The 12,509-nt window shown below is 42.3% G+C and overlaps 1 protein-coding gene across 16 annotated transcripts in view; it reads right to left on the bottom strand.

Moving 5' to 3' along the window:
* Positions 1-12,509, bottom strand: part of DSG2 (desmoglein 2) — a 91,546-nt gene that overhangs the window by 63,649 nt on the left and 15,388 nt on the right. For 3 of the 16 annotated variants that reach the window (XR_016387614.1, XR_016387613.1, XM_022586897.2), the window contains exon 1: positions 11,517-12,200. The exons of the other annotated variants lie outside the window; for them this stretch is intronic. Coding sequence is in view for 1 of the 3 variants with exons in the window: in XM_022586897.2 (XP_022442605.2) it covers positions 11,517-11,555 (39 nt within the window). In the remaining 2 variants the exon portion in view is untranslated. Of the gene's footprint in view, positions 1-11,516; positions 12,201-12,509 lie in introns of those variants that run through there. 16 annotated transcript variants of the gene reach the window in all.

Genomic DNA, 12,509 nt, shown 5'->3' with positions numbered 1-12,509 from the left:
TACATAAATGTATATATTGCAATGACTGGCACATAGCAGGCACTCAGTGAATACAATTATGATGGTATTTCCTCATTTCTAAGACTTGCATTTTCCTCATCTTAAAATTTCTGAAATCTGGATTTATCCATGCCTTCAATTTCCCAAGCTCCTGCGATGTTCCTGTCCTCTTGGATTCTTACATGTTGGGGAGACAGACAAAAGTAGGGTGTGATAAAAGTTGTAAAGAAAATTAAAGCAGGGCCAAGGTAGTAGAGAGATTTAAGACTGTGGGGAGGCTCTCAGAAGAGGTTACATCTGCATAGAGACGGGAATGGGGTGAGGGAGCAAGCCAGGTGGAGCCCTGCAAAAGGAATAGCCAGACCAGGAGGTGGGAATGAGAGCGCCGTGGTCAAGGTGGTGGTGGTAGAGGGGAGGGATCCAGTGAAGACGGTGTCAGGGTGCTGCTTATGTTTCTTGATCTCATTGCTGGTTACACGGTATGTTCGGTTTGTGAAAATTCAGTAATTCAGTACACTTCACTAAAAAGTTACCAAAATTGATGTGCACCTTAAAGCTGAGGGTTTTTGGCATCTACCTAATAGTTCTGCTGTTTGCATTTTACAACATCTATTGCAATAGCCTGTTTTCACAGACACTTAATAAAGACATGATAGACTGAAATATTTGCTCCACATTCATGGTACAAACAACCCAAGAGAGTTGTACCAACATTTTGTCAGTTGTGGAACTGTTTGTTTATTTGACTAAGGAAATAGTTGAGATCTTAACTATTCCTTCCTAAAGTAAATGATTTGGATGTTTCTTTAGGAATGTGTATCTCACAGCACACATTCTTAATTTAGGACAGTAGTTCTCAGTTGGGGGAGATTTTGTGCACACAAATTCCCCCACCCCTTTCCTGTGACATCCTGTGGTCACCTGGGATATTTAGTAAAGTGTGGAGACATTTTTACTTATCAAACCAGAGTGCGTGTGTTGGGGGCGGGGGGAAGTAAGTGCTACTGGCATGTACTGGGTAGAGACCAGAGAAGCTGCTCAACATCCTACAATGCACAGGACACCCCTCCCCCAACAAAGCATTATCTGGCTCTAAATGCAAAGTGCCAAGGTTGAGAAACCCTAACTTAGACCATGTTTCTCTGATTGCAAGTTACTGTAATAACTAGGGCCCGAAGGTCATGCAAGTTCTGGAGGACCATGGATTTATGTAAATTTCCAAACTGGTAGCATATTGCAGACAATATAAATGGAGTAACTGACACACTCTGTCTTCTGTTCTCCATTCCCACTCCTTCCCACTTCCCTTAGAACGTTTTTAGTTCTGTAAGTTTGAGTGACATCCTGTGGGGATGTTGTAAAAGGATTTCAAGCACTGGAAGGACGTCTGGACAAGGTGGCCATTATGGTTTCTCCTAACTATGAAATCTGTCATTCTTTTTTCTCACAAGGAACTTAGTGATAGAAAAATGTCATGTGTGACACGCCTTTAAGACTGAAGAAGAAACGTAAGTTTCTAGTCTCTGTAGTCAAAGAAGTAGTATTTTTAGATGAACCAGAAAAATCCTTCAAAAGCTTTCCCAATTTACTGAAGTTCAGAAAAAATTTAAAAATTTTCTACCGTTAGATCCCATGCATCCTGTAAAAACTGGCCTTTTTGGTAACTGGAAAGAAAATAATTTTTTTTTTTTTGGCAGAGCCATGAGGGAAGGTCAAATATCACTGAAAAAAATACAATCAATCAATGACTCTTTATTCCCAAGGTCAGCACCTTTAGAAAAGACATCCAACTCTGAAGTCACCTCGATGAGTTTAACAAACAGAATCCTGGAGGACTTACAAGTCAGTGATGACAGTTCTTCCTGGCTAATAGGCTGTCGGCCGGAAGTAGAGGATTTTGAAACTTTCTTTTGTGATTCTATGAGTCCAAGGTTAGGTGACCCCTTAAACTTTAATATCTCAGACCAATCGATAACTTACTGAAGATGAGATGTAGAGGGGTACAAAGTAGTTTAAAATATTGTTTTAACTTTGAGGCATTATAATGGCTTATTGTTTCCATTCAGCCAGAAAGAACTTTAGCCTACTTTAGCAGGGTGGTCAACGGATGATCTTCGGTACCCAAATAGAGGTGACCTAACACATGCCCGCTGCTGCTCTTCAACCTCATGCCCACCCCCGACAATCACAGAAAAACCTGTTACTTCCCTTTCCTACCCACCCTTCCAACCACACAGAATGTTTTCAAATTCTGTTTCTCCATTTCATTGTACAGAATGCAGAATCAGAAATTGCTCTTAAGGTCCCTGGCTTACACCCAACCCATTCTTAAAGTGTTTCCAGCTTTGGCTAAAATAATTTAAAGGAAATAAAACGAGATAAAATAAAGGTCATGGATGCCACTTGTTTATTTCCTCTGATTACATATCCTGAATTTTCTAATTGTATAGACAGAACTGGTCCTCAGTAGACTCTGTATCCACAAGAAGGTCTGATAAACCTGATGTTAGACTTATGTTAGAATTTCACCTATCATACTATTTTCCTCTGGTCTTTTTTTTTGAAGGAGGAGAGGTGGTCTATAAAATTTCTTATTTTATGGCTAAACATTATATCATATTTAGAAATTCCCAACTTAAAAAAATCCAACTTACAAATGACCCATATATAAGTACAATTCCTAGGGCAGCCTCACTCAACAGCTAGTTTAAACATACGTTTGTTTTCATGGCTGCTGTTTAAAAAAACTCAACAACCAAGAAAAGCAATATTTTGAACTTTAATTTTTCAACTCTGAATTTGAATTTTAGATAGGAAAATTATATACTTTAAGTCTGACATAAATTCTATAATTGATCATAAATTCTATAAATTGATCATAATCTTTTGCCTGCTCTTTAGATGTTTGGGCTAATCTTAATGTAATAAATATGATTTGGGGTGAGTCATATTGACGTTAACTTTAAAGGGGGAGATATTTTCCTTGGAAACATTTATTGGTGCCAAGAATTTTAAAATGCTTGAGTTAGCAATGCTGTGCTACACTTGAGTTGTTAGAGCATGTTGTGAACTGTCCTTTCAAGTTGCCTTTTGTGTAGTCATGGACAGCTCCTATTTTTAACTTGGCATAGACAAATAAACAGGAGACCCAAAAAAGTCAACATTATTTTATTTAGTCAATTTCCTTGGCCCCTAAAACATTAAAAAAAATCAGAGTTGCTAATAAATAGCTAAAAGTAGGCTTTTTCATATTTAATCTTCTTTTTCAATTCCCAATTATTTTCTAATAGGGATGTTAATAAACAGTGGTTCTCAAACTTGAGTGGCATGTGAATCATCTTGCTGAAACACAAGACTTCTGAGTTTCTGATTCAGTAGGGCTGGGGCGGGGTATAAAAATCTGTATTTCTAACAAGTTTCCGGGTAATGCTGATGCTGCTGGTCCTGAGACCCCACTTTTGAAAACAATTGTGTAAAATCACAGAGTAGCAAAGGAAAGGGAAGGAGAGCCTGCATAACTCATAGACTGGAGAATTAGCCCTTAATTACAGAGATGTGTGAAACGATACATTCCAAATAAGGAAATTCAGCAACTGAGTTATTCCCATCCCAAGAAGATTTTCCACTTTACAAGTAGTAATCAACTACAATAAAATTGCTTTAAACAGTGTTCATACCTCTTCTTCTAGCTGAAGATTTACTGATCCTGAGCATTTATCATTTTTGAAATACTTTACCATTTTATTGGTGTTTTCTATAATTGCTACAAATGCTTTTGGAATCACGCAAAATACAAGCAAATCTGTAAAATACATCTTTTCAGATACATCTACATAATACATAATTTCTTAAACAAAAATGATGGGCTGTTTCCACCCTTTTGCTGCAATATATTTCTGAAAATTACACTAAAAAATAGAATGAAGAAAACCAGATTTCTTCCCCCGCCCCCCCAAGAAGCTTAAGAAGACCAAGAACTTCAAATTGTCCTTTTTCATCACTAGATGGCACTGTCCTGTCAGTAAGTCAAACTGCAGGAACTACCAGAAACTGACCAACAATTGACTCCAAGGTCCAAAGTGAAAAACAGGCATTTTCAATTGGCTTCAAATAAGTGGACTGGCAAAACTGAACAGTGAGAAATCAACGGTTTTAGAAGGTTGTTTAGAATACTTCTGCAGGACTGTGCAATTAGGCAAATTTCAATTTACATTTCTTCTCCTTTTTTTTTCCTTTCTAGGATGATTCTATCTTGTAATGAAACTGAACCAATTATCTAGTTCCAGAAGTTCAGGCCTTACGTATGACTAACTATAGAAAACTGCTGTAAAGGAGGTCACAGTGATGCCTTTGGATTGACAGAGAGGCATTTGGTGTCGGGGGACTTGGGTTCTACTCAGATTCATCCATTAATAACATTCAGTAAATCCAGTTATTGGCACACAGTGGGTACTCAAAAAATGTCAAATTAGTTTCCCTACATTCTCCTCTCCCCCACTGTAGGCTTCATGATAGTGGGACAGCTCACAAGCACCTAGAAGGCTGTTTGGCATATAGCGAGAGCACATCTAGTAATTGCAGAATGTGTTAAAGGTCAACCACACTATCTGAGCGTTAAACGTTTCTTCTAAACAAATGAAATCCAGATTATTATTCCACCTTTTTCCACACATAGAAAGATACATTAGCTTTTAGGTTTTTAAAGGATTCTTCTGTGTCCAAGGCATTGAGCTAGTATAGATAAATGGTACATAGATCCTGTTCTAAAGAAGTTTAGCAGGAGAGATAAAGTGTACATAAATTACTATAACAGAGGTAGAAGAAATTCATTGTGTGCACGGCAGTTGCAAAAGCAGTTCTGGGGAGCTCAGAAAAGGCAGAAGTGACCTCCTTCTAGAGAAATCCGGAGAGGTTTAGGTGTGGGAGCAGATGGGAGGCGGAAGGAAATGATCTGCTTTAAAGACCGCACCGGCCAGAACTTGCAGAGGGAGGGCAAAGGACAGGAAGGCGTGCAATTTGACACCTAGACCGTGTGTCGGTAGTGAGTAGAAAATAAGGACAAAAAGTTGTGCTAAGGATCTTCTCTGATCTTATAAGGATCAGCTTCTGATGAGGGATACTATGCCCCCAGAGCTTCGGAGAGATTGTTTTGGCAGTGCTCCACGGCGAGAGGCAGGAGACAGTTTGAAGGTTAAATAAGCCAGAGCCGATGTGATGAGGGCCCGTAATAGGGTAATGGCACCGGGATGGGTGGGTGGAGGCAACAGTCTTTATGGGGACGACGTTAGTGCTTGGCAGTGCCCTGCGTGTGGAGGATAGGGGAAGGGATAAGAGATTGAGTAGTAAGAAGGATGCATTCTCAGAGCACGAACTGTAGAAATGCTAAGATAGAATCCTGAGGAAACGCTCTGCGTAGGGAGGAGGCAGCAGGCTCGAGAGTAGGGCGCTGCGGCTCAAGGGGCAGGGCTTACCGCGCGGTCCCAGGGGCGCGCCCCTCAGCCACCGCTGTTACTGGCCACGCTCTGCCTCCCCCATGTACCTCCTGGGCCTCCTGGTGATCTGAGTACAGCATATCCTCCGGTGCCGGATGGGAAAACCACCGCAGCCTCCCGGAGGTGAAAGGACCCCCAGCAGAGCACTATGGAAGCAAAGGAAGGAGATATTTGAAAGAAGAGCCGATCCACAGTGTTAGAACAAGAATGACGATTGGGCTAGGCGCCCTGCCCCATTTCCCAGTTAGCACTTTTGGGGTGTAAGGAGAGTGGATCTCCAACATGAGGGAGTTTATGGGCCACTTATTTGTGTATTTTTAGTTTGTATCGTAGGGAACTTGAAAGAGTAGTGGGATGGAGGTATTTTAGAATAGGGGAAATGGGACCTCTTTCTTCTCGTCTCCGCCCAAATCTGCCTTCTCATTCCCTCAGCCAGGCAGCACCTGCTAGGCTGATGAAAGGAATTCCCATGAAGGTGCGATTTTGAGGTAAGACCTAGAAAAGTGTTTGGCACAGAGTAGGTGCTCAATAATACTTGCTGAATAAATGAATGTATCAAGGCTTAATCAACTGAGAGGATATTTGCAATTTAAAAAGATAGAGGTAAGTAAGATGAATCCCTGATTAGAATCTCTCACTATTTGCCTATCGCCATTTCTCAGCAGGGGAGCTATTGGCATTTCTGATAGGAAAAGTCTTCCTGAGTGGCCAATTTTTTCTTGAAGGTTCTGTTCGTTGCTGGAGGTTTAGCCACGCTGCATTTGGAGTACTAAATGCCAGTAGCATCCTGCACCTTGTGACAATCAAAACGCCCCTTTCACATCCTTACCCCCACCCCTACCCCCGGCCCCGACATTTTCTTGAGAACCCTTGTTCCCAAACCAACCCTCCTGCCAGTCTGCACCCTCCCTCCACAGGACTGTCTGGGCTTTTCTGCCGTCTTTGATCACAGCATCCCAAATTCTGGAAGTTGTTTTTTTGTTTTGTTTTTTTTAAATAATGAGGCAAAATTGTACCCAGTCGACTACCATCTCTTCTTTCTCCACCCCTTCCTGACCAACTCAACTAACATTCATCTTTTCATTTTCTTTATGATTTGAACACCTCCCTAAAAGCACTCACTTGTCAATTAAGCCTTCTGTGGCTTCCCTTGGTATCAAGAAGGCTGCAGACATCTTTCAGCATGTCGTTCTGCTCTGCATACTGTGTTCCAGCTACATGGACTCTTTCTGTTTTTTCAAGGAACCACGCATCCTTGTCTTCAGGCCTTTGCATATGCTCTTCTCTCTACCTAGAACATTCTTCCCCCTCTTTCTCTTCATATCATCTCATTAATTTATAATTATTCTCAGGTCTTAGCTGGGATGCTCAGTGCTGGAGCTCCTTCTGTAGGCTCCATGGCACTGTATGTTCTTTTATCATTACTCTTCTTACCATCACCCATTTGGAATTTAGCCATTTAATTGTTTACTAGACTGTAAGCACCATGAGGGCAGAACCCATCTGACTTTTTACTGGTCTCCCAATGTCTAGCACACGGTTTAGAATTGAGCAGGGAATCACTAAATAGTGGTCATAGGGGGTTAGTTCCTACCTAGTTTATTTTCTTGTGGGCATCATTCATCTTACCATTAGACTACGGTACAAATCCTGGTGTTCCAGCTTCCTTCACCCTAATCATCAAGCTTTGCATATGATAAAAATCTCAGTAAATTTTAAAATAATTAGAAGTAAACAAAAAGAGTGCAATGTCATATGTGGTATACATCTGAAACTTTAAGATAAACTTAACTGAGAAAACAAGCTTTCATCATACGTGGACTGTATGTTTGAAAAGTGTTATCAGCTGTTAAAATCTGTGGCACAATGAAAGACAGAAAAAAAGCTGTGATTGAGAAATGCTAAAATTGATCAAAAGCTCATTTATAATTTCAATTAAGCTTTCTGACTTTTACTGCAATTTGGCGGTTTTAAAAATATGAACCCCTATTCAGTGTGTAATTTCTTTTCCATATAAATATTTGTATGCTTCATTCATGAATAAACTATTTTGCAAAATTTAGATTGGTAATTCTCTCACAGCTATCTAATTATTAGATTAACTGGGAAGTTTCTATCGATATACATTTCTGGACTTTAACCTTGGAGATTTTAATTTAGCTCATCAGGTATTTCTAATGATCAGGGAGAATGTAAATGAAATTAATGCTCATGTCTTTTTGTAAAGTACTTTCCGCTAAGTTTATAATTAAAGAAACTTCTGTTAAGAGTTGCCATTTCCCCATTACCTATTAATTTTTTAGAAACAAAAACAAATGTGAAATCATACATTTCTAAAATCCCTGAATATAACTGATTATTCTTATAAGTTTCAATATTTACCATCTCACTTATACTTGAGTTTATTCTAAAATCTGTTATCCACTTGCATATTAGAACCTTAAGCATAACTCCAAAGTTGTTGATAATTTATAGATAGTTGAACCTACTTGTTATGGGTTGAATTGTGTCTCTCAAAAGAAGATATATTGAAGTCCTAACCCCCAGTACCTCCGAATGTGACCTTACTTGGAAACAGGGTCTTTGCAGATTTAACCAAGTTTGATGTCATTAGTGTGAGCCCTGATCCAACAGGACCAGTGTTTTTATGAAAAAGGGAAATCTGGACACAGACTCAGACATGCACAGAGGGAAGTCGATATGAAGAGACAGGAAGAATGCCACGTGAAGACAGAGGACTGGAGTGTGTACTGACAAGGCAAGGAATCCTAGAGATTGGAGGTCAACCACCCAACCCCAGGAAGAGGCAAGGAAGGAAACCTGTAGGTTTCAGCCCACACCTTAATTTCAGACTTCTGGCATCTAGAACTGTGAGAAAATAAATTTGTTTTAAGCCACCCAGGTTTTGGTACTTCGTTATAGCAGCCCTAACAAACTAACATATGAGTAGACACAACTGTTCACAGTATAATTTGTTCCCACTTAATCTTTAAAATGTAGTTTGATTTTGAAGGACAAGCTTAATTAGTCAAAGGCAAAACTGAGGCAACCACCAGAAAATCTCTTCAAGTGCCCTCTTTAGCAGGGTGTTGAAGCCTGTGGACCTCTTCTCAGAATAATGTTTTTAAATTTATAAAATAAAAAACATTGAATTATGAATGAACTCAATTATATTGAAATAGTTATCAGAATTTTTTAAAAAACACCAATTTGTGATGCAGTCATGTCATGTACTTCATTATCAACACATTAAGTAATAAAATGTAGCAGAAAGTCTATTAATGATGAGAAAAATGGTATTTTAAGATACCTATAGTATTATGTGAAAATATCTGTGAATTCTATTGTCTAAAGTCACAAGTACTGCTATGCTATTGCAGTGTCTTTCCTACACATAATTTAAAGAAATGTTAAATTTCAGTTAAACATTAGTGAGAACAGGTATGTAATTTATTCCCAGCCATGTCTAAGGACCTTCTGAATTCTATCTATGGACCATCTGGGAGTTGGTAAATCCCAGGTAAAGAACTCTTGGTGAGGAAAGGTTCTCTGACTTTATTTACAATATTACCTCTATTTCCCATTCTGATAGAGTTGGCTCTATCTGTGTGATAGCTATGTGGGTGCCACTCAACATCTCGCTTCTGGTTTATCTCCCTGAACTTCAGAGGAAACCTAGAGACCACATATCAGACTCCAGCAGCTAACGTTCTGAATGTGATTTAGGTTCAACAACCAGCATCTACGTGAGATGTGAAAGAAGGAAGTGAAGCAGAAGCTACGTGTCTGCTGTTCTTGCTGGCAAGCATAGATGTGGATGGAGCTGGGTTTTTGCAGCTATCTTACTCTGGGTTCTAGTGTTCATCTAGTAGATTCCGTACTAGATTCATGGGTACCAAGATGCAGAGTCCTGGTACATTTCGTTGGTATGCATCCTAGCAAATGTGGCATGGTTCCGGAGCTGGCAGCAAAAGTAGCACCCTGATCATGGCCGTTTCCACACTGCCGGGTGGCAGTGTCGGTTCCTGATCACAGGAGAGGCAGCAGCTCCCTAAGGGCTTAGGCTCTGCTGGATGGATGGCTCTGAAGTCCCTGACAGCTCAAAATGGAGTGTTTCCTCAGTCCTTGCCACACGGATGCAATCAACACAATGCCCTGAAATAAATATCTTCCTGCTTTAACTAGCTAGAGTGAATCCTGTGATCTACAACTGAACTCTGACCCGTACGCACTACAATTTCTATTACCTTCTATAAAAGAGCTGTGTCCTGGAGAAGTACTTCTGTCAGCATAGCTGCTTTCAAATATTCTTCACTAAAATCTATACTTCCAACTTTAAACACATCAGTGTGCAAAATGCCCACTGTTCTTTGACCAAAAATAAACATACTCAAATACATATTGTGCAAATATTGCAGAAAATACAAAGTGTCCAAGAATTTTGCTTATTCAGTTAGTTAGAATCACTTTTCAAAGGAGCAGTCAATCGCTGCTCAATAAAGTAAAAATACTGAATTGATAAAGTAAAAATTATGCCTAAATTATATACCTATTTCTCTGTAAATGTACTTGAATTGGCCTGCTTGTTATAGCACTTGAGAACAAAGGCAATTTCTTTTCTAGGATTTTATATTCAACCCTCAAACTAAGCTAGGTGCTACGCTAGTTTTGTAATCTCCTTAGTCTGGAAGTACCATGATGAGGGAACTAGTTGCTTTGCTACTCTGGAGGCCAAAAAGGAAACCACAAATTATCTTTGAAAAGTTTTATTAACAAAATAAACTTGAATTGAAAATTACCTCAATGGCTTAGGCAAAATGAAATGGATAAAAAGCATGAAAATTAACTGGTGTGCCAAAGGTCCGCAGGTCCTAAATAGCACGCAAGTGAGAGTTCACTGAAATCCCTAGATTTCATTAGTCATGTTTCTTTCTGTGTGAGATATAGGAAAAAAAAAATATTTTCCCTCTTTCACTGTAATTCTGGGATAGAGAGAAGGCAATCTTTCGGAAGTTAGCGCTTTCAATACAGAGAATGTACTTGTAGTTTTTATTTTCACCATTATATAAGAAAGCAGTATGATTTTGTATCTAATCTCTGTGAACATACATGTGTTAAGTCTCTGGAAGGTGAATGCACGCCTATATGAACAGGATAACTGTCATTTTATCAAAACCCATCTAGCAAACCCTTATAAAGCAGATACATTTCTTAATTATGTACAATTCCTTTAACAAACAAAACAAACATATTTAAAAACCCATCTGAATGTAGAAGCCAGGCATAAGAAATGCAGATCGAGAGATGGAACACTGTTTGCCAGTTCCTTTAAGAACCTCTGAAAATCCCGTTTGACTGTGGCGCTGCATATCGATTTTGTGTAATCTTTTAAAATGAAAAAAATCTTAAAACTATTACATATGTTCATTCCCTTTAATACTAGGCGACTGTTTTAAAACACCAACTTTGGGAACTTTAAGTTCAGACTATATGTGGGTGATTTCAAAAGTAACGTGGCTTTAACCAAAAAATTACACTTTGTAAAATACATTAAAGAAACTATTTGGGGCCCTTTCCTGCAGTCTAGGAATACAGGTGTTTCCCCAGGTCACTGCCGCGCCCGGGTGGCGGGAGCCCCGGGAAGGAGGCGCGGCCGCTGCTCCCACCGCCTCCATGTTGCCGTATGAGGAGACTCCGGACAAAGCTCTCGACCTCCAGGAAAGGTCCCCGCTCCAGGTCTCACTACACCCGCGGATCGCAGATACAGAAACGCGCCAGGGCTTGCGCGTGGCGGTAAGAAAAACGGAACTTCAGCCAGCTTCCCACGCCCGCTCCTTCCCAGCGGAGCCGCAGGGTCCGCGCTCGTCGCCGCCTGCTCGGCCCTTTCCCACCTCGGGGCACAAAGAGGGAGCGCCGGGCGGGCCGATCCTTGCCCGGCGGAAGCGGGCAGGTCGGGGCGCGGGCCGGGCGCCCGCAGCTGCCCAGGCCCGCCCGAGGCTCCGCGCCCCTGCTCCCCGCACTTACCAGGAGAAGCAGCAGCGAAGCCCCCGCGCCCAGCGCCATCCCGTCGCAGGCTCCGTCTCGGGCCGCCAGCACCACTCGGCGCCGCCCGCTCCCCGCGTCTCCGCGCGCGCCCGCTCCTCCCCGGCGCCCCCGCCCCGAGGGTCCCCTCCCCCGCGGCGGCCGCGCGGCCCTGCCCAAAGGCGCGGTTCCAGGTGTGGCCTCCGCGAGAAAATGGAGCCCGGAGCCGGGAGCCCGGAGCCCGGCCGAGCTGCTCGCGCTGAGGTGGGACCTGCGTGGAGGAGGGAGGCGCACGGTGGACTCCCGCCCCGCGCCGCACACGCACCTGGAGCCGTGACGTCCCCGGCATGGGGACTTGGAGTGGCAGGCCCCGCCCCGTCGTCCTCCCCTCCCCGCCCCGCTCTTGCCGGAGTGTGGCCCGGCTCTGCAGCCGAGGCCCGCGGCGGCCAGTGAGCCGGCCCGGCCGCCCGATGCCGCCGGAAGGTCCAGTGCTTTGTAACTGTGCGCGAGGCCCAGGTGGCGCGGAGGAGAAAGACGAGTGACGCCCGGACCCCGCGTCCTCAACCGCGGCCGGGTGCGTGTGGCCCGCTTTCCGGGAGCGAAGGTTCTGGAGCAGGATTTCGGGTGGTTATCTCCGCGAAGGCTTCTCACCTCTTCCCCTGGCCCCTTCACTGCTTCCCACAGGTATGCCGCTTCTCTGGCTCAGGGGAAGCCGTTATTAGAAGAATCACACATGATCCAAATGGACAGTTCTTCGGCCCCTTGTTAACTAGCTTCGACTGGCAGAAAACTCTAGAGGGGTTCAGGGAAACGTATACGCTTCGATATGATTTACAGAATCTCTTACACAAAGTGTCACTAGAGGTCAGAATCCTCTCTGCAATGGTTACTTAGTTGTGTGACCTGGACAACCTCTCTGTGCCTCAGTTTCCAGATCTGTCAAATGGGATTAATGGCATCCAACAAATAGGACTGTTGTGAAGATTAAATCAGAAA

Source organism: Delphinapterus leucas, chromosome 14 (assembly GCF_059928025.1).
Source record: "Delphinapterus leucas isolate spDelLeu-1000000601 "Yukka" chromosome 14, BTC_Dleu_Yukka2, whole genome shotgun sequence".
NCBI classification, from domain to species: domain Eukaryota; kingdom Metazoa; phylum Chordata; class Mammalia; order Artiodactyla; family Monodontidae; genus Delphinapterus; species Delphinapterus leucas.
Note: the sequence above shows the minus strand (reverse complement) of the source record. Positions and strands in the feature narration are given on the sequence as shown.